The sequence below is a fragment of the Moschus berezovskii genome, chromosome 6 (assembly GCF_049115385.1).
Source record: "Moschus berezovskii isolate FMDL1 chromosome 6, NW_MosBer_1.0, whole genome shotgun sequence".
In the NCBI taxonomy this organism is placed as follows: domain Eukaryota; kingdom Metazoa; phylum Chordata; class Mammalia; order Artiodactyla; family Moschidae; genus Moschus; species Moschus berezovskii.
In genome coordinates, this window is record NC_142465.1 from 28131639 (window position 1) to 28159278 (window position 27640).

A 27640-nucleotide genomic window follows, 5' to 3' on the forward strand; every position below is an offset into this window, starting at 1 on the left:
CTGGCTCCTCCTGTAGCCCTCCAGGCTCCTCTGTCCATGGAAATTTCCAGATGAGAATACTGGAGCTGGTTACCATTCCTTCTCTGGGGGGTCTCCCCAACCCAGGTATTGAACCCGCATCTTCTGTGTCTCTTGCATTGGCAGGTGGGTTCTTTACGACTGAGCCACTCGGGAATCCTGCAAGGACTAACGGGAGGAGTGACTGGAAACACTCAGAACAGTGGCAGTTCCCCCCATGTAGATACCTGGTGGGGTGGTGACTCAGGGACATCAGGGTTTAGAAAGATTTCCACGAACTCAGGAAGCAAACACACTGTCGGCAGATACTTTCTGAATTCGAAACAGCAAACTTAGACAAGTGTCTGGAATCTCCCTGTTCATGAGTTTTGAACAAACTAAGAGTTAAGGGGAAGAGAGGGGTGGTCCACATACGTATGTAGTTGAGTAACAATCTCTAACTCTTATTATTTTGAACAGATTAAGCTCTACAGTAGATACTATGAACAAGCTTTTTAAGTAGTTTAATTCACTAAATTGAATTCACGGTTCTTTCACCTAGCAAAAGTTTTTTTTTTTATTTTATTTTATTAACTTTTGGTTTTTGGGTTTTTTTTTTTCCTTCAGGCAGATTTTTTCCCCCCATTAATGCCGATTCTATTAATTCGCGAGTATTCTAGTGTCTGCATGTTGGCCTTATTTTGTAGGCCTGAAATCTAGCTGGACATAAGGGCCAGAAAAATATTAATTGGGAGTCCTAAAACTTTGGGAAAGACCCTCCATGGAGAGTGGGGCAACAGCATAAGATAAGAAAAGCAAATACATGTCTGCCATTTTTTTCCCCAGAATATGATCATTTTAATTTGAATCCCATTTTCCTCCTATCTTTCCTCCTATCTGAAGAAATTATCATGAAGTCAGTTAAGAAATCAGCCTATCTGAGGTTGCTTCACTGAGAATCAGCCTTGCTGAGACCTGAGTCTGAAAATGAGATTTTAATTTTATTTGGGCAAAGACTTAAGTGTCTATGCACTTGTCCATTGCTTTTGTGGAAGTATAGGAACAAGAGTGATGGCTTTCAAAAGGGACCATTTTGGTTTTGTTTACTAAAACGTGGGAGCTCTGAGGTCTGTTCCCCCTCCTGGAGAAAGTTTGTGTGGGTAATGTGCTGTCATGAAGATTTTATCATCTCCAATATTGAAGAAGTAATAAGATATTGTTGTTGGTTGACCATCTGGTTATATGTTCTTGGCATTACGGTTTGCTTTTTAATTTTTATTTTTCAGCTGGCGAGAAACAAGGCATGAGATCTCAGAGGTGTTTTATAAACCAGGAATTTATGTTTAGTTGCTTAACATGGTTAAATTTTGTTTTCGCCTTATATAAAATAGGAAGTGAAAGGTCTATTTCATATATATATATGTGTGTGTGTGTGTGTGTGTGTATATATATGCTTCAGTGTTAAGTCGTTTCAGTCGTGTCTGACTCTTTGCAACCATATGGACTGTAGCCTGCCAGGCTCCTCTGTCCATGGGATTCTCCAGGTAAGAATACTGAAGTGGGTTGCCATGCCCTCCTCCAGGAGATTTTCCTGACCCAGGGATTAAACACTTGTCTCTTATGTCTCCTGTGTTGGCAGGCAGATTCTTTACCACTAGCACCACCTGCGAAGTCTATATATATATAAACATATGTATTTTTTTCCCAAAAGATAAACTGAAAACCTCAGTTCTAATTTGTCCCCTCTCTGGCCCCCGATTCAAACTTTTAGCTTATATTAAAAGTAGTCTCTTCACTATAAGTACAAGTCAGACATAAACCCTAAGGATACTCTAGAAAGAAAATTCACCTACAGAAAGGACCTACAGAGATTTCATATTTCATCCATTCATTCAAAAATGTTTGTTGAAACCCTAGTATTTGCATATCATGCTGTCAGACACGGAACCATCTGCAGAAGAAATATTAAAGACATTCTTCCTTCTTTTGAGGAGCTTACAGTTTACTGGGGGGCATGACATAGACACGTAAAACAGTTAAGTTATAATTCAAGGCAGCATATGATTAAATACCAAAATGTGTGGTTCCAACAAGAAATGCTATAAGAGTTCAGCAAAGGGAGTGATAATTCAGTGACACTGCTGTCTTCTGCCTACAAATTGGCAAATTGTAGCACTATTTGTATGGAATATTTTACACTTGTTTTTTTGGCAGCCTTAGGCCTTGACTCCCAGGCAGTATTAAAAGCCTACAAAAACATTTGTACTCCACTCCTTTAGAACTGGCTTTTTTTTTTTGGCCTCCTTTGAGACAGAGGAAGTGCCGTATACAAACTGGAATGCCCCTAAGAGAGAGGCGGGTCGTTTTTTACAGTCATCATCGCTTTCTAATACAAAACGGGGAACCAGCCTTGCCCTTCTGGGTGTTTCAGTCCCACAGTACGTGTCCCTCCACTGAAAACTCTCCCTGACATTGAGAGGAGGTTTAATTTGAACTTAATGTCCGTGACGGACGAGCTAGCCATCAAGGGTCAGATAAATTTATGACTGTGGAGAATTGCTGATGAAAATCCCCGTGGTCCTGATGTTGGAGAAGGAGCCGACACAGGTGGAGGAGAGCTTGGACACAGATGTGCTGCCTGGAAGCAGGGTTCCCCGAGATGGGAGAGTATGATGACATGCTGAAAGAATTGCACTTGGGGGTGATGTCTAATGAAACTCACTGGCTTCCTGTTCTATTTCTGTCATATTCAAATTAGCGCAGTGCTCAAAGATGAAGCCGTGAGGCCTAAATTTATTCTTAAGAATTAAAAAAAAAAGAGAAGAAGAAGAAATAAAATGCTTGTTAAATATACTGTTTGGGACCACACTGGTCTCCACTCACTTCCTTTCAGGGATTCCCCAGAGTTGAATGAGGTTATTATTTAGTTGCTTGCAATCTCATGTGATTCATGAATTTTCAGTTTCTTTTCAAACTCACTGGTTCTCCTCCACCGCTTCATTTTAACCTTGGACCTTGAGAAGGCAGAGGTAACAGAGGTTTTGCTCTTTCCTTGATACCATTCAGTAGAATGTCTGTGGAGTCCAACACCATTTGGAAACCAAGTGACCTTTGGCATTCATTCTTCTTGTTGAGTTGGCCGCCCTGCTGGTGAGGCAGGAATTCCCAAGTTCGCATGCATGACCTAAAGTGGCCGAGACAGGCATAGGCGAAGCAGTGATTTCACCTTCAGCTTTTGATGGTGTTTATCAAAGTAGCTGGCCCTGACCACAGCTTAAGATTTCTTTGGGGACATCCTCTGGGCTGGCTGACTTGGGGAGGTGGCCCTGGCAAATGTTACACCCAATATCTTTTGATGTAATTTGGTATCTGTCTAAATAAATGTTATGTAGCAGATGGTTCTGGAATGTCTTATCAAATTCTTGGGAAGACTCTGCCCTTGCAATATGTTTATTTGATTATCATACTGCAAAGCACAAAAATGGTCGCTTCATTTTTTTTTTTTAAGCAACAGCAAAAGTTACACAATAGGTTGGTATTCTGGAAATGAATGGCAAACCTAAAACGTTTACAATGTGTAAACCTTTTCTTGGGCTGTTCTATGCTAGGTTTTTCTAGAACGTAGCTCTTTAATTTTTGAATCCAGGAGAGGATGCGTTTTGGATGTATTTGCAATGTCATCTTGAGAGATGGCTCAGGAGTCTAAGTTCAACATGTCCACATTTGTTCTCAGCTCTGAGACATGATGGAAAAAATGCTCTGCTGGTTTCCTGTTGCTTTTCATGGTTTTAGCCTCATGTTCTTATTCTCACTTGAAATCAATAATCCTCACACAAAGTCTGGCATTTTGTACTGAAGCCAAGTCTGAGAAAGTTTTAATGACGCATGTTTGGGGTTGCTGTTTTGCTGCCCCCTCCCTGTTTGTTTTTTTGATAGGTGTACTTTTAAAGAAGATTGTGAGCATTTAAATAATTCAGAAAACTGGCTGGATATTTTATCTGGAGCTAAAAAGTGCCCTCAAATTCACCTATTTCGAAGCAGTAAAGATAAGGTAAGAGGAAAGATTTTTAATTTGTCTCTGTTGTCTCATTTTTGTCAACTGATGCCAACTTCCTTCTGTGTGCAAAATACGTATTAATGATCAAATAAGCTTAGTTATGAGAGTTCACTCAGTTAACTGATACTGTGTGAGCACCAATGCCTGTACATTCTGCAAGGTGATGGGGAGATGGCAGAGAATGAGATGCATCATGAACCTGCCCTCATGGAGTCTGTCATTTTGTGGAGCTGAAGATGACCTTCAGTTGTTGAAATTAAGGAAAAAATGGACTAATGTCACTGAAAAACATTGATTTAAAAAAGAAAGAAAAAAAATTCATGGTCAACAAGATTCCTTCAATGTGACTTAAGTACTGAATTTTATTTTGTTTTTTAGTTCCTTTTCTTGATGTGTTCAGGTTTTGACAACTGTCTTACGTGCACGCCTTCAGGTGATACTGAGAGGGAGAGAAAGCAATATGGGCAGTGAATATTGCGAGGGGCGGGGGTGGTCCCTTGAAAAGTGCATGGGCTCTCGCCATGGCAGTACTATACCGCCTTTGGCAACACATCAGCCCTGTCATTGGATGAGAGAAATGAAGCAATGTAATCATATTCATGCATTTTCTGATCCACATACCAGCCTCGCCCCATGGGAAAATGGAATTCCTGCCTTGCAATCTCAGTGGCTGTAAGGAGACATTTTCTCCCTAATTACAGCTCTTGTATTATGAATAACTATACAGAATCACCATCAGCAGCCAGTTGACCTGTCTGCTGAGCTCACTCTGTTTTATTTGAATGCCACATTAACAAGGAGATGGGCCACTTTCTCTTTCCCCTTACACTTTGCCATTTCAAATAGCAAGAACCGTACCACTTAAGATGATTTAACATTTAATAAAAGAGAGCCAGAGCATTTAATGAGTGATAAATAATAAAAGAATCAAGCTTTCAAGTCATAACTGATCAGAACTCATGGATTTCAACTTATTTGGCTGTTGTTACTTTCTATCGCCCTCCTGAGGGTGAGGGTGTGGAGAGCGGGTTGGGGGGTGCCCTCCCAAAAGAACCCTTCAAAGCTTTCATCCAAACCTCCACCAGACCTGCACTAGCGTGAGCAGATTCTATGGAAAAAGATGCTTAGGTGTCTAAGTATAGGTATGGCCGAATTTTTATTTCTGTTATCAGTCTGAAAAATAGCTGACTTTAGTGCTGATAGAGACTGCTAGAAAATACCATGATCATTGAATATACCCAGGACTCTGCTAAGTGGTTATGATTACGCATGGCTTTTTTTCTTTTATCGTTTTGAAAATGTTAAGGGGAGTACTTAAGCGAAGTGCGGTGAGGGAAAGTAAGCTGCTCATTGACTAAAAAGAGCAGCTTACACAGTTTGCTTACCTATCTTTGGGTTCACCAGCATAAATTAATCACCATTCACATCTAGTCTGGAACATGTTTACCACCCAGGGAACCCACCTTGAGTCCCACTGTGGTTTACCCTAATCCCTCTAGAGTCTTCCCGCACAACCGTTACCTCACCCTCTCCAGCTCACCACCACTTTCAAGGTAAAGGAGATAAGAGTTTAGCAATTTGAGTAAAGCTATTCTTTGAAGCCACTGTTGAGTTTTCCAAATTTGCTGGCATATTGAGTGCAGCACTTTCACAGCATCATCTTTCAATATTTGAAATAGTTCAACTGGAATTCCATCACCTCCACTGGCTTTGTTCGTTGTGATGCTTTCTAAGGCCCACTTGACTTCACATTCCATGAATCAAGGCAAATTGGAAGTGGTCAAACAGGAGATGGCAAGAGTGAACATAGACATTCTAGGAATCAGTGAATTAAAATGGACTGGAATGGGTGAATTTAACTCGGATGACCATTATATCTACTACTGTGGGCAGGAATCCCTTAGAAGAAATGGAGTAGCCATCATGGTCAACAAAAGAGTCCGAAATGCAGTACTTGGATGCACTCTAGGTCAGTGATCACGTTATCGTGACTATCTTTGTCGTGAAGATCTTTTTTGTACAGTTCTTCTGTGTATTCTTGCCACCTCTTCTTAATATCTTCTGCTTCTGTTAGGTCCATACCATTTCTGTCCTTTATCGAGCCCATCTTTGCATGAAATGTTCCCTTGGAATCTCTAAGTTTCTTGAAGAGATCTCTTCTTTTTCCTATTCTGTTGTTTTCCTCTACTTCTTTGCATTGATCGCTGAGAAAGGCTTTCTTATCTTTCCTTGCTATTCTTTGGAACTCTGCATTCAGATGCTTATATCTTTCCTTTTCTCCTTTGCTTTTCGCTTCTCTTCTCTTCACAGCTATTTGTAAGGCCTCCTCAGACAGCCATTTTGCTTTTTGCATTTCTTTTCCATGAGGATGGTCTTGGTCCCTGTCTCCTGTACAATGTCATGAACCTCTGTCCAGAGTTCATCAGGCAGTCTATCTATCAGATCTAGTCCCTTAAATCTATTTCTCACTTCCACTGTATAATCATAAGGGATTTGATTTAGGTCATATCTGAATGGTCTAGTGGTTTTCCCTACTTTCTTCAATTTCAGTCTGAATTTGGCAATAAGGAGTTCATGATCTGAGCCACAGTCAGCTCCTGGTCTTGTTTTTGCTAACTGTATAGAGCTTTGCCATCTTTGGCTGCAAAGAATATAATCAGTCTGATTTCGGTGTTGACCATCTGGTGATGTCCATGTGTAGAGTCTTCTCTTGTGTTGTTGGAAGAGGGAGTTTGCTATGACCAGTGCGTTCTCTTGACAAAAACTCTATTAGCCTTTGCCCTGCTTCATTCCGTGCTCCAAGGCCAAATTTGCCTGTTACTCCAGGTGTTTCTTGACTTGCTACTTTTGCATTCCAGTCCCCTATAATGAAAAGGACATCTTTTTTGGGTGTTAGTTCTAAAAGGTCTTGTAGGTCTTCATAGAACCGTTCAACTTCGGCTTCGTCAGCGTTACTGGTTGGGGCATAGGCCCGGATTACTGTAATATTGAATGGTTTGCCTTGGAAGCGAACAGAAATCATTCTGTCGTTTTTAAGATTGCATCCAAGTACTGCATTTCGGACTCTTTTGTTGACCATGATGGCTACTCCATTTCTTCTAAGGGATTCCTGCCCACAGTAGTAGATATAATGGTCATCCGAGTTAAATTCACCCATTCCAGTCCATTTTAATTCACTGATTCCTAGAATGTCTATGTTCACTCTTGCCATCTCCTGTTTGACCACTTCCAATTTGCCTTGATTCATGGACCTAACATTCCAGGTTCCTATGCAATATTGCTGTTTACAGCACCAGACCTTGCTTCTATCACCAGTCACATCCACAACTGGGTATTGGTTTTGCTTTGGCTCCATCCCTTTATTCCTTCTAGAGTTATTTCTCCACTGATCTCCAGTAGCATACTGGGCACCTACAGACCTGGGGAATTCCTCATTCAGTATCCTATCATTTTGCCCTTTGATACTGTTCATGGGGTTCTCAAGGCAAGTATACTGAAGTGGTTTGCCATTCCCTTCTCCAGTGGACCACATTCGGCTGTGGTCCATGTGATCAGATCGACTAGTTTCCTGTGATTATGATTTCAGTGTGTCTGCCCTCTGATGCCCCCTTGCAATACCAGTGGCCACAGGACTAGAAAAGACTAAAAAAGTCTTCATTCCAATCCCAAAGAAAGGCAATGCCAAAGAATGCTCAAACTACCGCACAATTGCACTCATCTCACACGCTAGTAAAGTCATGCTCAAAATTCTCCAAGCCAGGCTTCAGCAATATGTGAACCATGAACTCCCAGATATTCAAGCAAGTTTTAGAAAAGGCAGAGGCACCAGAGATCAAATTGCCAACATCCGCTGGATCATGGAGAAAGCAAGAGAGTTCCAGAAAAACATCTATTTCTGCTTCATTGACTATGCCAAAGCATTTGACTGTGTGGATCACAATAAACTGTGGAACATTCTGAAAGAGATGGGAATCCCAGACCACCTGAACTGCCTCTTGAGAAACCTGTATGCAGGTCAGGAAGCAACAGTCAGAACTGCACATGGAACAACAGACTGGTTCCAAATAGGAAAAGGAGTACGTCAAGGCTGTATATTGTCACCTTGCTTATTTAACTTATATGCAGAGTACATCATGAGGCATGCTGGGCTGGAAGAAGCACAAGCTGGAATCAAGATTGCCGGGAGAAATATCAATAACCTCAGATATGCAGATGACACTACCCTTATGGCAGAAAGTGAAGAGGAACTAAAAAGCCTTTTGATGAAAGTGAAAGAAGAGAGTGAAAAGGTTGGCTTGAAGCTCAACATTCAGAAAACAAAGATCACGGCATCTGGTCCCATCACTTCATGGGAAATAGATGGAAAAACAGTGGAAACAGTGTCAGACTTTATTTTCTTGGGCTCCAAAATCACTGCAGATGCTGATTGCAGCCATGAAATTAAAAGATGCTTACTCCTTGGAAGGAAAGTTATGACCAACCTAGACAGCATATTAAAAAGCAGAGACATTACTTTGCCAACCAAGGTCTGTCTGGTCAAGGTTATGGTTTTTCCCGTGGTCATGTATGGATGTGAGAGTTGGACTGTGAAGAAAGCTGATCGCTGAAGAATTGATGCTTTTGATGCTGTGGTGCTGTAGAAGACTCTTGAGAGTCCCTTGGACTGCAAGGAGATCAGTCCATTTTAAAGGAGATCAATCCTGGGTGTTCATTGGAAGGACTGATGCTAAAGCTGAAACTGCAATACTTTGGCCACCTCGTGCGACGAGTTGACTCACTGGAAAAGACTGATGCTGGGAAAGGTTGGGGTCAGGAGGAGAAGGGGACAACAGAGAATGAGATGGCTGGATGGTATCACCGACTCTGTGGACATGAGTTTGAGTGAACTCTGGGAGTTGGTGATGGACAGGGAGGCCTGGCATGCTGTGATTCATGGGGTCGCGGAGAGTCGGACACGACTGAGCGACTGAACTGAACTGAACTGAACTGACTCTTTGAAGCCAACTTTGGGCTGATTATTTTAGTAGCATTGATAAGATGTCTGTCTCCAGCTCTTGGTCATATTATTTCAAAATATTTCCTGTCTTTATAGTTAACTGTGACTTGCTGAGAGTCTCAGATCCTTGGTTATTCAAGTAATTTCTTATCCTGAACCTATAGAGCTGGAAGTCTACTGTCTCTCCAGTACCAGCTATCACAATAACTTGGTTCAAAGAGTGTTTGCTCACTGCAAATAACATTCTAGTAACTTTCTTGGTACAAAAAAAAAAAAAATGCATATAATACAGAGCCTCTTGTTTACACAAGACAATTAGAAGGTAGTATATTCTCATCCTCGTTGTGAAATTGGCATTAAAAAGAGAGAAGTAGAGCAATTCTAATTGCCTTGGAGGAATATTATGAGATTTTGTTGAATAAAAATATCAAGATGCAGAAAAGCATATATAGCGTGGTCTTATATTGATCCAAAAATGTCCCTCTATATGATGTTTATGACTGTGTCTCTATATGATTATTTGAGCATGGAGAAAAAGGTGAGAGAAGTCATACTAGGTTGTAAATTCATATTAGAATTCATACTAGGCTCCCATGATGAAATATTTCGTGTGGTGGAGGAAAGGTCAGAGATAGATTTGAAAAAGAGAGACAACTGAAATCCTCATATACTCAGACACACACAAAAAGGGATGCATGGCACCCCATTTTTACATTATGTAAAATTATATGTTTGGATATGAGAGCTAGACAATAAAAAAGGCTGAGTGCCAAAGAATTGATGCCTTCGAATTGCGGTGCTGGAGAAGGCTCTTGGGAGTCCCTTGGACTACAAGGAGATCAAACCAGTCTATCTTAAAGGAAATGAACCCTGAATATTCATTGGAAGGACTGTTGCTGAAGCTGAAGCTCCAATACACTGGCCACCTGATGAGAAGAGCTGACTCATTGGAAAAGTCCCTGATACTGGGAAAGATTGAAGGCAGGAGGAGAAGGGGACGACAGAGGATGAGTTGATTAGATGGCATCACTGACTCAATGGGCTTGAGTTTGGGCAAACTCTGGGATAGTGAAAGACATGGGAAGCCTGGTGTGCTGCAGTCCATGGAGTCGCAAAGAGTCAAACTTGACTGAGCGACTGAACAACAATACCTATAAAGAGATTTTTAACAGTAAAAATGGTTTATACTAATAAAAAGAGAAAAGATGTAGGAATAAAAGTATTTCCCACAAATAGCATGGTTCCTAAAAGAGAAAACAGAAACATTCTTTTACAAATCAGAACAGAAACATGGAATTCTGTCACTGAAACAACCAACATTGTTTTTAAAGTTGAGTCCCATGCAATAATACAAGAAACAAGTGTTAATAATATAAATAATTATTGGAATGGAATAGACAAAAATATTATTTGCTCCTCTTAAGTGGGTGTATTGATATATCTGTAAAATCTATTAGCTTTTAAAACTATTCAAATTAATAAAGATCAAATAAAGTGCTAATGTTCAGTAAACGTTCAAGTATCAATAACCTTATGACATGTAAGACAAACTGTTAACACATTAATAAAAGATCCCGTTCATTAAAAACAATGGAAATACTCAGGCTCAAACCTGCAGAGTGAGGTATGTACATTGCGTTTTATAATTCTTTTTACTGGGAGATACGTGTTGAAGCCACCTACCAAAACAGTGATTTTGACTATGCAACAGTTTTTCTTATTTTTTTTCTAATAGTAATTAGATAGTGAGGCAGTGGTCTATTTAGGCTAATTATAATTCATAATAAGGAAATCTTATCAATTAAAAGTGTAAATAAATATAAAAATAAAAACAAAAACAGGTATTTTCTTAAAAGATATGAAAACCATGTTAAATATATTCAGACACATACTATGTTTCTTGGTGGGTCAATATCATAAAAATGTCACTATTTCCTCAATCTGTTGTCTAGAGTTCATGTCATCCCAGTAAAAATTTGAATAGTCTTTGTCTTAAAAGTGAAGTCGCTCAGTCGTGTCCAACTCTTTGCGACCCCATGGACTATAGTCTGCCAGGCTCCTTCGTCCATGGACTTTTCCAGGCAAGGATACTGGAGTGGGTTGCCATTTCCTTCTTCACAGTATCTTCACGACCCAAGGATTGATCCCGGGTCTCCTGCACTGCAGGCAGACTCTTTACCATCTGAGTCACCAGGGAAGCCCTAAAATTAATGTATAAAATTCATCTGAAATACTAATGTGAATTGGTCAAGAATATCCAAGATATATATTGAGAAAAAGAAAATTATTTAAGCAAGACCATTTCCATATGATTATAAACACATATATAGTGGCAGTAATTTAGCCCATAACTCTTATTTAAAAATAAGAATATAGGGACTTCCCTGGCAGTCTAATGGTTAAGACTCCATGCTCCCAATGCAGGGAGCATGGGTTTGATCCCCATGAGTTGGGGAATTAAGATCCCACATGCTTTGTGGTGTGGCCTAAAAACATAAATAAAAAATAGGAATATAGATTCATGGAATAGGCTGCAAAGCTCAGAAATAGATATAAAAAATTTAAAGATTGTTTATCACGAATTAAGAGGAAACAAAAGAATTATTTCATTAAAAGTTGATGAAATAACTGGCTTACAATACGGAAATGCAATTTAATTCATATTTTTTACATGAAATATAAATTTTAGGCTAATTAAGAAATTCATCTAAAAACCTAATAGAAAATAATTGAGCGTCAGATAATTTGGAAGTATAATTTTCTTGGCTCTGAAACAATATATCATGTAATAGCAAGAGAAAAATATTCATATACTTGAATTTAAAAAAAAATTTATACCACAAAAAATAAGTGATGACTAAAGCTCATGCTTCAGGAAAAACATTTGCAACAGGCAAAATATTAGCTGCAAGATGTGAAAGCTAGGAGGAAGTTAAAAAAAATATAGAGACACCAAAAAATAAGCAGGCAAAAGTGTATATTCTCACAAGAGGAGGTTTAGAGAGTTAGCTATAGATATGGAAATATGTTCAGCTTCACCAGTTATCACATAAATACAAATTAAAGTGAAAATAAGGTTTGCTGACACCTAGTGATGGCAATACCAATTAACACAACCTTTTTAGAAACCAATTTGACAGTAATATTTCAATAGTCATATTCGTTCTGTTTGAAGCACTACTTCCAGGCTTAGACTTCTGGAGAAGTAATTTGAAAAAAGAAAAACCATTTGCCTATGGATGTTATTGTTGTGACATGTATAGACTTAGAAACTTGGAAATACCAAACTGTTTGGCAATAAGAGGTAAAAAGGTTAAACAAAATAATGTCTGTTGATAGAATGATAGAATGTCATGTGACAAGAATGTCTTTGGCCCCGTGGACATTACGAGCTAATTGACACTCAAACTTTGTATCTCATCTGACTTTTTGGGTCTTCATTCCCACTTTATCCAGCTTAATTCAAGAGTTATTACCTGGTTAGCATTCCCACGTTGAGTTCCTTAATCCAAGGCATCAGCTTTTTAACCATTCTTGCATGGAACCTAAGAAAGTGAAAGTGTTAGTCACTCAGTCATGTCTGACTCTTTGTGACCCCATGGACTGTAGCTCACCAGACTCCTCTGTCCATAGAACTCTCCAGGCAAGAATACTGAAGTGGGTTGCCCTTTTCTTCTCTAGGAGATCTTCCCAACCCAAGGATCGAACCCAGGTCTCCCACATTGCAGGTGGATTCTTTACCATCTGAGCCACAAAGGAATCCTAAAGTCATATTAAAATACCTTTAACTCCTTGACTATCCCCTTCTTCCACTGCATTTGAAAAAAAAACAAATAACTGTTTCCTATTTTCATATCAATGTCAACTGCTGCCCCATTGTTCCCCTGAAACTAAACTCCATAGAGGTATTCCTGCAGACACTGTCAGTCCTTGGTTGCATTCTTGAAACTCTTCCATTGCCTTCCGTGGCACACACTCTCCATGGTCTCTTCCTTCTCTCTTGGCTATGCCTCAGCCTCCTGTGCTGGCTCCTTCTCTCCCTGACTCTAACTATTGGAGTTGGTTCAGTCCTGGTTTTGGCTGTTCCTCTAGCTGACTCTACTTTGTCCACAGACAATCTTGTCCACTCCTATGGCTTAATGTACCATCATATGTCCATATCTCCTTTATCTCCTGCCCAGATTGCCTCTGAGCTCCAGACTCATCTCTTCTTAATTATCACACAAGTACTTTAACGAACACAAGCAAAGTTGAAGTCTTGACTTTTCCATCCAAAGTCTGCCTCCTGCTCCATGTGTCCCATTGCGATATATGGCACCTCTGTACATTCATCAGCTCACCAAATCCTCCACAACCAGATACCCCACTTCCAGTCCTGGCCCATGATACCTTTAAAGGGTATCTTGGAGCTCTCAGTTCTTTGCATTTCTGCTGTACCATCCTAGCTCAGGCTTCTAGCATCTCTCTCTCTCTCTTTAAAGTTTTAATTGGAGGATAATTACTTTACAATGTTGAGTTTGTTTCTGCTGCACAGCAGCGTGACTCAGCTATAAGTATACATATATCCCCTCCCTCTTAAGTCTCCCTCCCACCCCTGCATCCCACTCATCTGGGTCATCACAGAACACCGAGCTGAGTTCCCCATATTATTCAGCTGCTTTCCACTAGCTGTATTTTACCACATGGTAGTTTAAATATGTCAGTGCTGTTCTCTCAATTTGTCCCACTATCTCCTTCCCCTGCTGTGTCCACAAGTCCATGCTCTATATCTGCATATCTATTCCTGCCCTGCAAATAGGCTCATCCGTTCCATTTTTCTAGATTCCATATATATGCATTAATATATGATATTTGTTTTTCTGACTGACTTCACTGTGTATAACAGGCTCTAGGTTCATCCATCTCCCTACAACTGACTCAAATGCATTCCTTTTTATGGCTGAGTAATATTCCATTGTATGTATGTACCACAACTTCTTTATCCATTCATCTGTTGATGGACATAGAGGTTGCTTCCGTGACCTGGCTATTGTAAATAGTGCTGCAACGAACACTGGGTTACATGCGTCTTTTTGAAATATGATTTTCTTGTGGTATATGCCCAGTAGCTGTATTGCTGGGTCATATGGTAGTCTTATTTCTAGTTTTTTAAGGACTCTCCATACTGTTCTCCATAGTGGCTGTATCAACCTGTATTCCCACCAACAGTGATCTCAATCCTGTGTGGCCTTGCAGTTTTAGTCTAGTGAATTTTTCCACACTTCTGCTAGACTGTAAGCTCTTTGAGGGTAAGGACTGTTTGCTTCACTGAAGCAGTGAATACCTTGTGTAGCACATGGCACATCTTTAAAGTTTGATAAATGTTTATGAAATGAAGTAATGCAATGATAACAGTTATGTAAATGCTGTGCATATGAGGACTGAAGGCAATGTGGAAAATTTAAAGGAGCTACTGAAAATAGGATTTTAACAAACTGATGTTGGACCAGTGAATTCCATTTAAGACATACTTGTGGAGAGGGTAACAGGTGATAATGGTCACTCACTGAGATGTGCAGGGAGAAGTACGAGGGTGAGACATGAGTGAGACTTCAGCCAGGTGTTGAAGATGAGCTGGTGGGGATGGTTGGGGGTTCAGTGCTATGTTCAGGTCCCCTGGAAGTGGGTGGACTTCAGTTCAGTGGAAGTTGGACCGTAAGAACTTTTGTTCTTCTAGCATGATTCTGTGGCGCAGAAACAGAACTTTTTTAAAGTAAAAAGATAGGGGTGCAACCCCAGGGCAAAATAGAGCTTATCCAAGGATGAGAGACAGTGGATTCTTAACTGGCCATGGAGATCAGAAGTATAACAGAAGATGGACACCTCCCAGAGGTGAGGGACTGTCACTCTTCATTGTGGATGACGAGCTCATCGCTTCCTATGTTCCTAGCCTCCTGATATTTAGCCCACCTCCCCACTAGATCCCCTGAATGCACCTGATGCAAAACGGGTCTCCCATTGACATATTGTTTTCCTTAACTTTCCTCTTTTTTTCTTCTTCTTTTTTCTTTTTCTTCTTCTTCTTTGCTTTCTTTCTCCTCCTCCCTTTTCCTCCTCTCCCCACCACATCTTCCCCCTCATAAATATAAGCAAAAAAAATTGTGTTTAGATAAGAATACTTCATATCATAAGGATATAAAATCTCCTAAAATTAATGCATATATTTAGTGCAAATCCAGTTAGACTCACAGTCCCATCACCCTATTTGAGTAAAATGATCTAAAAGTTCATATGGAAAAAATAATGTCTAGAAAATGCTAAGAAAATTATGAAAATAAAAACAGATTTACCATAAATATATTTAAATCCACAGTCTTGAAAATGTGATGACATTGGAAAAGAAGTGGATCAATAGATAATTGGAGCCGTGCAAAGTTCAGAAATAACTTGTAGGTATATGGTGATTTAACATATGAGAAAAGTGGTATTTCCGTTCAGTTGGGGAAAGGAACTTTTTTTAAAATAAATGATTGTGACCTAGCTGATTAACCATCTTGGTAAAAAGAAAGTTGAACCTGTATCTTACCCTTTGTATAAAAATGAATTCCAGATGGATTAAAGATACAAGTTTTAAAAATAAAACAACAAAGATGGTGAAACAATATTATATTTGTCCACAAGCAAGAGTTGTGAAGAACTTTATAACTAAGACAGTAAACTTTGTATTTGATCATAAAAACATATTGTATAGGGTAAAACACATACAAACTGCAAGACAAACAGTACATTAGGAGGAAATGTGTCAGAAATATGACAGATAAGGATTAATAACTGTACTATACAGAGAGCTCTTAAGAATTGATAAGAAAAATACACACAAAGCAGAAAAATGATCTAAGAATATGAATATGCGATTCACAATAGAGAAAATTAAATAGCCAATAAAACATCTCTTTCTTTCCATCAGCAATCCAAGAAATTCTCCTGTGGCAAGTCAGAAGGTCAGTTCCTTTAAGGCTCTAGGGTGGATAGAAGTGATGGAAGAACACCAGATAATTTGGTTCCTGTATTTTCTTCCCCACAGACGACAGTGACGGTGGCGGGAAGCTTCTCTCCCAGGCACTCAGAGTGCGTGGTGAAGAACATGGACACGGGCAGGATGCTCTGCAAAGGGAAGAGTGTGCACGATGAGACTTGCACCTGCAACATCCCGACCAGAGCGACGTACAAAGGCAAGTGGGCTCCGCTGTTCTTAGAAAATGAAGGAGGCAAGAGAACCTCCTGAGCCCAGAGTGTCCAGGGAGGCAGGTTAAATGGCAGAATTTGAACAGCCTCACGCTGTAGACTCCCTCTCCCCCACTCCCTGAACCCTCCCTCAGTCCCCCTCACCTTTGCTCCACTCCTCCTGTGGCCGCAGGCCCCCACTATCACCTGTGGCTGGAGAAGGATGGAGGCTGGCAAATCCCCCCTCAGGTTGCTTAGGTGAGTGGCAAGCCAGAGACCATTGAATTTGACCCTTCCTGGATGGTTCAGATAGTTCAGGGATCTGAAAAGCTGGGAATGCCCTTGGTGAGGTGAGGAAAGGAAATGGCCAATATTTTATCATCTTAAGTTCATTGCATTTGTTCATTCAGACAAGAAATATTTTTTGAGCATCTGTGTGCCAGACACTGTGCTAGGTGGTCGGGAAACCGTGACCAAAAGAGACTGATGTTCTTTGCTCACAGTATTTAGATCCTCTTGGGATAGCAGCAAGTGACCGCACCTTACGTGCCGTGTATGCAGGGATCACAGCACCCTAGGAGAAGTACATGGAAAGGACACCTAACTAGACTTGGGGGAACAGCAAGAGGGCGAGGAAGGCTTCTTGGAGGATGAATAGGGTTGAGCTGGACAAAGAAAAAGGGGAAGAGTATTCCAGGCAGAGCCCAACTAGTGTGACCGACCAAAGGAAGGAAAAAGCTTTGTTTGCGGAGCCAACAAAAGATTCTACGTGGCCAAGTCAAATGGGGTGGAGAGTGGAGAGACTGAAAACAGATACCAAAGAAGGTACAAAGCGGCCACTGATGATCAATACATTTAAGTTGAATGAATGGCCACAGGTGCAACGAACAGGGCTGCAGGAGGGAAGGGCTGCGTTGCAAAAGGTCTGACGGAAGGGGAGCTGTTTGGTGATTCAGGTTGAGGGGACTGAGAACGGAGGTGGTTGGAGGCAGATAAGGATGAAGAGAAGGGGATGGATTCAAAGGATGGTCGTGGGGTGGGGGGATGAATTGGAAGTGTGGGATTGATACATATATACTATTGATACTATGTATAAAATAGATAACTGATGAGAACAGTTATAGCATAACTTCTGTATAGCAGAAGGAACTCTGCTTAATGCACTGTGGTGACCTGAAGGGGAAGGAAATCCAGAAGAGAGGGGATGTTTGTATATGTTTGGCTGGTTCATTTTGCTGTACCATAGAAACTAACATAATATTGTAAAGCAACTATGCTCTGATAAAAATTAATTTTTTAAAAAAAGATGGCTAGGAGTTACAGTGTATGGACTGAGGATTGATGAGTTCCTTAGGGTGAGAAAGACGTGGAGGCAAGTGCATGGTTATTAAAATGCAGGACTTGCTCACCTGGAACATAAGCTTCTGAAGTATTTGAGATCACCGTGAAAAGCTAATTGATTGCATTCTTAAAATTGTTTAATCTTTGTTTTAAATTGAAATGCAGTTGATTTATAATGTAGTCAATTGTTTTTCAAGCCTCTATCAGTTTCACCCAACTGTTCGTCTACCCTTTTCTCTGGATGCTTTATATATTCCGAGCTGGCAAACAGACACACTTCCTACCTCCTGCATTCAGCTAGTCAGTGGCCATTACCAAACCTTTGTCTGTAGTCAGTAGTAGCTTCATCCCTTTCACCAAATTCTGTCTTCCGTCTGCTTTGAAGTTATATCTTCCATAACAGCCTTGATGGATTCTGCTGTAATCATCCTAATCATTCCAGTACCCTCTGGGCACCCCCACATGCACCCCAGTCTTGGTACCCAGGTGATGCATGGAACTTGAACCACTCATAATGTATTTCCTTGGCTATCCTATCATGGTGCTGTTTCACCTAAGTTTTTTTTTGTCTCTTCTAGAATAACTGAATGCTTTCAGAGCTGAGGTCATGTATGCCCGTTTCCTTGTGAGGTTTCCCGGGAGTGTTTTGTGCACAGTTGATACGCAGGAAAGTACAGCTCTTGCTAGTCTCTCTCACTGGACACTTGTAGATGCCGATGACGTGTGTGTTTCACTGGGAGTCCCTCAGTGCTTACTGTCCATACATTCATTCTGTTAACAGTTATCAAGTGTCTATTCAAATGCTCTTGCTGAGAGGTCATGCCAGCCCTCCAAACCTCCTGGTCTTTGGAACAGAGCATTATCATTTGCACAGAAACCCACTTTATATGAGCAGAATTTTATGTGGCATCCTGGCTTTCAGAATGAATGTTCCTGTTGTAGAGAAGCCTCTTAAAGTAAGGGTTCTCAGACTTTTGGAATCACACACCGATCATATTTCAGTAGGAAAGCTAGAGGTACCAACAAAGTTAGGTCAACTAATTTGTCAAGGAAAGACTTTTCATTTTTAAAGTATCATCTGCTCTCCCCCTTCATTCATAAAAGAAAGAAGATACTAATACCAAAATGGGTGACAATGAAAATATCACAGAGTAGCCCTGGTGCCTGGACACAGTGGGAATTGAAAGGCACCACCCTAGGCTGCCGCCCCCAAACCTGGTGATACACAGTCAGTATAGTATATGGGGAGGATTACAAATCCAGATTCCCAGGCCTGCCAAGTCAGAATATCTAGGATTATGGCTCTGGAATCTGTGTTTTCATCCATTTCTCAAGTGATTCTGATATACAACCAGATTTAGGAATCATCTTGGATAGAAGATGTAAGTTAAAGTGATACAGGAAATAGGCCGTTTCTCTCATAGTGATTTAGCACACTGTTTATCATATTGCTTTATTCTTTGGGGGTTTTCTAACTGATGGGTAGGTTTTCAAAAGCAAATAAGAAATCCTTCATCATAGATTTGTCAACAGTTGACTCCAAGAAGAGCATGGCTCCCAGCCCACAGGAGCCACACTTGGGAGTTTGTTGTGTAAACATTTGTAGTGTGGGTTCTTGTGAAGGTGCAGGGTTTCTTTCTTCTCTAACATTCTGGTTATCGTGTTCTAGACAGTTCTTGCTCAGTGACTTGTTTTATTCTTATGCTGTGGCCAATTACAAGCTGAGATAGTGATTCTGAAGAGAGGATGAGCTGCAAATGGGCTGTGAAATGCCTTTTTCCTAGTGATTATCCATGGGAGGCCTGGAACGAGGTGGGCTGGGGTCTGTTTGGAGGCTTGTGCTGTGCACTTCGGCTGCCTGACGGGAATGGCCCCGGGGAAGAGGCCACATACTGATGGAAGTGTTAGCGAACAGCTGGCACACTCCACCCTCTATGTGGAGGAGGCAAAAAATATTTATTTTCTGTACTTCCAGCTTTGCTCCATGATAGCAGGGCTTCGCCATCAATGACTGCTTTTCCCTCTTTGCTCCAGATGTTTTAGTTGTCAACGTGACGTTCTCATTTGGTTCCTGGCGTGTGTCAAAGAGATTCAACTTTACCAACTGCTCATCATTAAGAGAGTAAGATTTTATTTGAAATGTAAATATTCTCTCATTGGTTTTAATTTATTTATTTGCTTTCCTCTCCAATTTCCTAAAGAACTCTTTTGTGGAGGAGAACTTTCCAAGACGCCTTTTGGAGCGTGGCCTAATGGGAGATAGGAGGGCCCCTAAGCTAATCAGCTGGCTTGTTCAAGCCCCACTAAGTGAGGTGGTGCAGCCAACAGGCAAACGACTGTGCCTGAGTGTATTTTACCCACAGGGAAGTACATCTTCCTCTGACCCAGAGGTGGCCTCAAAGTAATAGGCAAAAGGGTGCAGCTAGGTTGTCTGCGGATCAGAATGACTTTGGGACTTTGAGTCAAGGAAGAGAGTGGAGCGTGAGATAAAAGGAAGTCACAGTTGAAGACAAGAGAAGGAGGAAGTCTCTGTCATCAGAAGAACAAGTTAGGACTTCCCTGGTGGTCCAGTGGTTAAGTGCCCATGCAGGGGACACAGGTTCGATCCCTGATCCAGGAAGATTCCACACACCTCGGAGGAACCGAGCCTATGCGCCACAACACTGAGCCCGCGCTGTGCAGTGAGAGAAGCCACCCTAGCTAGAGAGAGCCCCTGTGCACAGCAGTGAAGATCCAGCACAGCCATAAGAACGTGTTAATCATGACCCACATTTTTGTGCCATGTTTGGCCCTGTTGAGCTGCATACCCCCCTGAATTAGGACCACACCTCCCTCCTTGCTTCTAAAGCAGAGTGAAGGCAGAGAAAAGATGTTTCCCAGATTCCTGGTTTTCCAACTGGAAAATGGGATGGATGTTTCCATGGAAATGATAGAAAGCTGTCTTATTAGTGATTCTGTAGTTCTTTCACTGGTTTGCTTGACCAACTAGATGAGTACCAAATGTAGGTTTCTTTGGGTCTGGCCTGGGAACCATTGTTTCTTCAGGGGAAAGGCATCAGACTCAAAGCTGAGTAGGGAGGCCACCCTCCAGCTATATGGACAGGAGCTGACCGACTTTACCACCGCAGCATTCTGAAAAAGGGGTTGAGTTCAGTGATTTCTAACAAACAGAATGAATTCAAGGAGGGGAAAAACTAAACTTATTACAGAAAGCCTCAAAAGTCCATGAAAATGGAGGGGGGGAGAAAAAGGGAAAGAGTTAAAAAGAATTGTATAGCTCAAGGAGAGTTTAAACATAATACAGCTCCCCACCTCCAGTTGTAAAGCCTGGCGACAAGAAGTGACTTGCCTCGGGTGCACAAGGAGGTAATTAAGAACCAGATCTCAGACCCACAGCTCCCCAGAGGGTGAGTGCCCGCCCTTTCCTGCCCTTTCCCTGGGTCTCTACTTCCCTTTTGAAAAGCACTTAGTAAGGTTATCACACCTGAGGGTTAGCAAGAGGAGTGCAAGTCGCAGACCTGCTTTGAGTGCACGTCGCTGGCCTCTGGTGTGCTTGCTTGCTTTCTCCCACCAAAACTACAGTTTCTGTAGGTCAGAGCCTCAGATGCCTTGGCATCTCTGGAAGCATATCTGAAATGCGAATGTGCCCCCTCTCCCTGATCGGTCCTGTCCTTGTCCCAGAGGCCAAAGCTCTCTCTTGCTTCCCTTAGCTACATTTCCAGACCCACTTCAGTTTCCATTTTTATCGTTCTTGCTTTAACACTGATTATCCTATTAAGTGCTTTTCAAGTCTTCGGCTGTTATCCATGCATGGTTGTTTGATTAGTAGACACAATTCTTCCCTAATTTGATTAAAAAGCAAACAGTGGCACCCTGTTTTCTCTGCTTGCCAAGGCAGCACTTTTCGTTTCCCGTCTTCCAGGCATTGGGCGGTGTTCCTGCTCCAGTGAGGGTGGGCTTATCGGGGGTAGGGAGATGAGTGTTCAGAGGGAAGCTTACCTGAAGGTAGATGAATAGCAGAACCGGATGCAGAAACCGATTCAGAGGGTTCCTGTCATCTCCCAACGCAGCAGGTGACCCCAGCTTCAGGTTTCCATGGCAACCCCCTAGCAAGCATCATGATGGTCCACCAGCCCCGAGGGCTGCCCAGAGCAGGGCACAAAGTCAGTACTCTGTCACCAGCCTGAAAGAATGGTCCTGTCTCCCCTGGGTTCATCACAGTCTATCTAGGGACTTTTTTTTTCTTTTCTTGTTTTTAATGCTCACACACAGCATCACAGAGGGAAATTCTAGGATGTGTGTTTTCCTAAAAATGCAGGAATTACCTTGGTTTTCTGTGTTGCCAGATGTCCAGGATGTATCCAAACTGGCTGTGCCTGGTGTAAAAGTGAGAGAAAATGCATCCACCCCTTCACAGCTTGCGACCCTTTGGATTACAAAGGGACCCAGGTAAAGTAATATTTTTTTTTTGGTATTACGGAGTTTCACCAAAAATAAATGTTTGTTACCACTCAGCCCTAGCCTGTATTTTGTGTTTATTTCAAACTCTGAATTTCCACCCATTGGGATGTTGAAGGAATGTTCTTCATTTCAGGACCTCTGTCCAGTGACTTTTCAGAAATGGACACCACCCAAAAGAGCAGGAGGAGGAAGATTCAAGGAGAATATGAGTAACAGAACCACTTGGGGCTTGCAGGTCAGACCCTATTTTTGTATTGATGCTGAGGTCAGACCCTATTTTTGTATTGATGCTGAGGTCAGACCCTTTTTGTATTGATGCTGGGAAAATCCCCCTTTAAATGACAGTAACATCTGCTACTTTGGGTTCCTTTTAAAAATTCCCTATTTTGCGTTCTACCCAAATTCCCTGTTTTACCTTTGGTTTTTAACCAAGTTTCATTTAGTTGGCTCAATACATCAGAGACTGCACACTCACATAAAAGAAATTAAAACTCTATAACTGTGAAAAATAATGTTCTGGTAGAAGTCAGATTTTAAATCTGACGTCGTGATCTCAGGAAGACTAGAGGGAAGGCTTGAGTTCATAGCCCTGAGGGGGTTCACTTTTTAACCACGTTTATGATTGCATTTCTGAGGGGTGTACGAGGTCTGGGCGTGTCTATGCAAACCATGCAAATGAATCTCTTTGAACTGCTTTTCTTTGTAGAGACAATCTGACCAGTAGTTAATAGTGTCAAAACAGAGAGTTGTTTCTATGAAATAAATATACATTTCTCTTCATGTCTCAAAACTGTCATTCATGAAAAAATACTTTTCATGAAAATTTCTTCAGCAATTCCTCTTGTATTCTTCATAGTAAGTCACCAAGCTCAACTGACAGACATGTTTGAAAAGAGAGAATATAACCAAGGAAACATTTCTGGGCAGAACATAACTGATGCACTTGGCACACAAGTGCTGGCACCATTCAGTCAAGGGAATTTAATTGAGCATCTACTAGGCAGTGAAAAATAAAAAAGGACAAGTTCTTATTCTCATTAACCTTGGGTATAGTGGGAGCAGACAAATTGAACACAGTAACGTGTTTTGTTCTTAAGGCTCAGTTTTCTATTTCTTGACTAATCTGTGGCTTTGACATATCCATTTGCTGCTACTTAAGGTCAAGTGCCAATATAAATAAGTAGCACATTTTTAATCACCACCAAACAGTTGAGAGTAAGTGTAGGTGAATTCAGTAACAAGCAGAGGGAATGTGAATTAAAATGGATTATGAAGTTAATTAAAGGCATTAGAAAAGCATGGTGTGCCAATATCTTCAGACTTTTTAAGTCTTTAAGGTTTTATTAAATGATGAGCCACGTTACTCTTCTCATTGGTTGATGGAACTAAGGCATAGTGACAGGTGTTTAAATCAAAAAGGCAGTGGTTTTTTAAAAAAACTAAACTTCTGTTTTGCTGTTGTTTCAGTTGTTTTTTTAATTGGTCAAATACATATAACACAAAATTTGCCACTTTTAAGTGTACAGTTTAGTAGTGTTAAGTACATTTACATTGTTGGCAGTCATCACCACCATCTATCCCCAGAACATGTTTCAACTTGCAAAACTGAAACCTCATACCCAATAAACAGTAACTCCTCATTTCCCCTTCCCCTTGCCCCTGGAAGCTGCTGTTCTACTTTCAGTTCTCTGTGAATTTGACTACTCTAGATACTTCAGATTACGTGGAATCAAACAGACTTTGTCTTTTTGTGACTGGCTCATTTCACTTAATATAATGTTCTCAAGGTTCATCCATACTGTAGCATGGGTTAGGATTTCCTTTCAGGTTCAATAATGTTGCATTGTTTGTGTGTTTATTCACTCATCCATTGATGGACACTTCTATCATTCCATTGATGTCTTGGGTTGCAGACATCTTTTGACTATTGTAACTAATACTTCTATAAATGGATGTGTACAAATACCTCTTCAAGATCCTGTTTCAGTTCTTTGGGGTATGTACTCAGCAGTGGAATTGCTGGATCATATGGTAATCCTATCTTTAATTTCTTTAGGAACACTATTCTGTTTTCCTTACCTCTCAGCCTTTTTACATTCCTACCAACAGCGTTTCAGCATTCCAAGTTCGCCACATTCTTGCCAACACTATTTTTTTAAAATGGTAACCATCTTAGTTTGGTATAAGGTGGTATTTCACTGTGGTTTTGATTTGCATTTGCCTACTGAGGTTGGCTTGAAGCTCAACATTCAGAAAACAAAGATCATGGCATCTGGTCCCATCACTTCATGGGAAATAGATGGAAAAACAGTGGAAACAGTGTCAGACTTTATTTTTTTGGGCTCCAAAATCACTGCAGATGCTGATTGCAGCCATGAAATTAAAAGACACTTGCTCCTTGAAAGGAAAGTTATGACCAACCTTGATCATATATTAAAAAGCAGAGACATTACTTTGCCAACCAAGGTCCGTCTAGTCAAGGCAATGATTTTTCCCGTGGTCATGTATGGATGTGAGAGTTGGACTGTGAAGAAAGCTGATCGCCAAAGAATCAATGCTTTTGAACTGTGGTTTTGGAGAAGACTCTTGAGAGTCCCTTATACTGCAAGGAGATCCAACCAGTCCATTCTAAAGGAGATCAATCCTGGATGTTCATTGGGGGGACTGATGCTAAAGCTGAAACTGCAATACTTTGGCCACCTCATGTGACGAGTTGACTCACTGGAAAAGACTCTGATGCTGGGAAAGATTGGGGGCAGGAGGAGAAGGGGACGATGGAGAATGAGATGGCTGGATGGCATCACCGACTCTGTGGACATGAGTTTGAGTGTATTCCGGGAGTTGGTGATGGACAGGGAGGCCTGGCGTGCTGTGATTCATGGGGTCGCGGAGAGTCGGACACGACTGAGCGACTGAACTGAACTGACTGACTGTTTAGTGACATTGAACCTCTTTTTGTGTGCTTGTGGGCCATTTGTGTGCTTCTTTGGAGAAATGTCTATTCAAGTGTTCTGTCGATTTTACAGTCAGGTTGCTTGTTTTTTTGTTGTTGTTGAATTGCAGGAGTTCTTTATATACTTTAGATATCAGCCATGTATCAGATATATGATTTGCAAATATTTTCTCCTATTCCATAGATGGCCATTTCACTCTGTTGATTGTATCCTTGGATGCACAGAGGTTTTAAATTTTGTCAAAGTCTAAATTTTTTTAAATTTTGTCGAAGTCTAAATTTTTTTAAATTTTGTTGTCTGTGCTTTGGGTGTCACATCCAAGATATCATTGGCAAATCCAATGTCATAAAACTCTTATTCTAAGCTTTTTACAGTTTTAATTCTTACAGTTAGATTATTTGATCCATTTTGAGCTAATTTACATATATGGTATAAGGTAAGTGTCCAACTTCATTCTTTTCTGTGGATATCCAGTTTTCCAAGACAACTTGTTGAAAAAACTGTACTTTACCCCATTAAATATGCTTTGGACCCTTATCAAAAAATCATGTGACTATATACACAAGGGTTTACTTCTGGGCTGTATATCCTATTCCATTGGTCTATAGGTCTGTCTTTGTACCCATAAAATACTGTTTTGTAATAAGTTTTGAAATCAGAAAGTGTGCATTCTAAGATTTTGTTCTTTTTTGTGATCGTTTTGAAAGAAAACGTTTTATTCTGAGATAATATAGATTTGCATGGAGTTGTGAGAAAATAATGCAGAGAGGTCTCATATATCCTTTACCCAGTTTCTCCTAGTAGTAACATCTTGCCAGACAATAACACAGTATCACAGCTAGGATCTGACAGTGGCAACAGTCAAGATACAGTTCAACCCTGTCCCCTCATCTCCCCCACGTTGCCTGTCTGGAGTCGTACCCGCTTCCTCCTCCCCTCCCACTTGCCTATTTCTGACCTCTGGCTGCCACTAATCTGTTCTTCATTCTGTAATTTTATTATTTCAAAGATTTTATATAAATGGAATCATCCAGAGGTTCCCTTTGTGAATTGGTCTTTTTAACTCAACATAAATTCTCTGGAAATTCATCCACATTCTTTTATGCATCAATAATGTGTCCCTTTCTATTGCTAAGTCATGGTTTAGGCAGTGACTTTTTACATTTTTATTTTAAAGAAAAAAATAAGGTCACTGCATCCTGGTTTCCCGTGTTATGTCTTCTTGAACCTTTTCACGTATGTGGTTGAAAGAACTGGGGTCACCAAGGAAATAGGAGAAAGCTGGAAATAAACAAAAGCCCAGACCTGTCATCAGGGCTTCTCTGTGCATGACCTTTGGCGAAAGATATCTTTTTGATGCTGAAATGTTCTCTTTAAATACGTGGGGATTCCCTGGCTGCCCAGTGTTTAGGACTCCGTGCTTCCACTGCAAGGGGTATGGGTTCAGCCCCCAACTGGAGAGTTAAGATCTGGCACGCTGCATGGCATGGCCAGAAATGAATGAATGACTCAGTTCAGAATGGACTATTGGGAATGGAGTATTGTCACCGGATGGATTTCTCATGCTCGGTGATACGCTGCTGGCTTTTCCTTATCATGTGGAATGTGTAAATCCAGATTTCCAGTTTGGCCCTCAGGCTGGCTTTGAATGAAGCACTGAACACTATTCCCAGCAGAGAAGCCATCGAGGGCTTTCCTTCAGGGCATCTTCCATGTCACATGCGTACTGAGTGCTTCCTGTGTGCCAGGCATGGGGACATGAGATGTGAATGAATGGCACACAGTCCTAGGCCTCCTAATGCTGAGCTTGGATGATGATCCCTACATGTGTCGACTGAGCACCTGGTCTGTACCGATACACAGAGCTCCAGGGACTCCACGGGGAGGACACACGTGGGTCAGGAACACCTCTTGTCGTCAGGCTATCCAGTCCATAGCATCTCAGACAGTCAGACATGACTGAAGAGACTTAGCGTGCATGCAAGCAACGTGGAACTTATGAGAGAGGGCTCCTAGTTGACTCCCTGATTGGCTTTGTTGTCCTCGTACTGTTTCATGACCCTGTGAGCCGTCCCTTGACCACAACTTAAAGACATGTACGGTCATGGCAGCTCCCCCATGCGAACCAGGAATGGACTTAATGATGTCGAACCAGAAGGAACCCCAGGGGGCTTCATTAGGAGCCGCATCACCAGAATAGGGCAAATAACCTAAAACTCTATCAATATATGTGCCCTTTGGATGGAATGTGTTTTCAACTGTCTGGGCCAGTCTCTGCCAGAAACAGTTGGCCTTGCCACCCTGCCCTAACCTCTTTTCCTTCCTTTTCTTAATAATCTTATATCTGGTGCCCACACCTGCCAAGAGAAGAGGTGACTGCTCTGTCTTTCCTGTTCTCAGGGAAAGGTTGTGAAGGTCTGTGATATGAGCTTGTTCTAATATTTGATATACTTATCACTGCCGGGTAGAAATGCGCGGTACAAAGCCATGTCTTCCTGCTCTCGGGAGACTCACATTCCTTCTTTCTTGTGAGTTTTCTTCTCTTTCTCCATCATGTATGATGTGCGTTTTAATTCCTCACAGTCAACCCAAATCACCTCATTCAGGGTCCCTGCCTTAAAAAGCAAAGTC

At 41.2% G+C, this 27640-nt stretch overlaps 1 protein-coding gene across 2 annotated transcripts in view; it reads left to right on the forward strand.

Moving 5' to 3' along the window:
- The window catches only part of PLXNC1 (plexin C1), a 155095-nt gene that overhangs the window by 59846 nt on the left and 67609 nt on the right, over window positions 1-27640 (forward strand). For both annotated transcript variants that reach the window (XM_055395469.2, XM_055395470.2), the window contains exons 5-9: window positions 3934-4048; window positions 16114-16261; window positions 19629-19716; window positions 21941-22043; window positions 22189-22290. In XM_055395469.2, the coding sequence (XP_055251444.2) occupies window positions 3934-4048; window positions 16114-16261; window positions 19629-19716; window positions 21941-22043; window positions 22189-22290 (556 nt within the window). The remainder of the gene's footprint in view (window positions 1-3933; window positions 4049-16113; window positions 16262-19628; window positions 19717-21940; window positions 22044-22188; window positions 22291-27640) is intronic.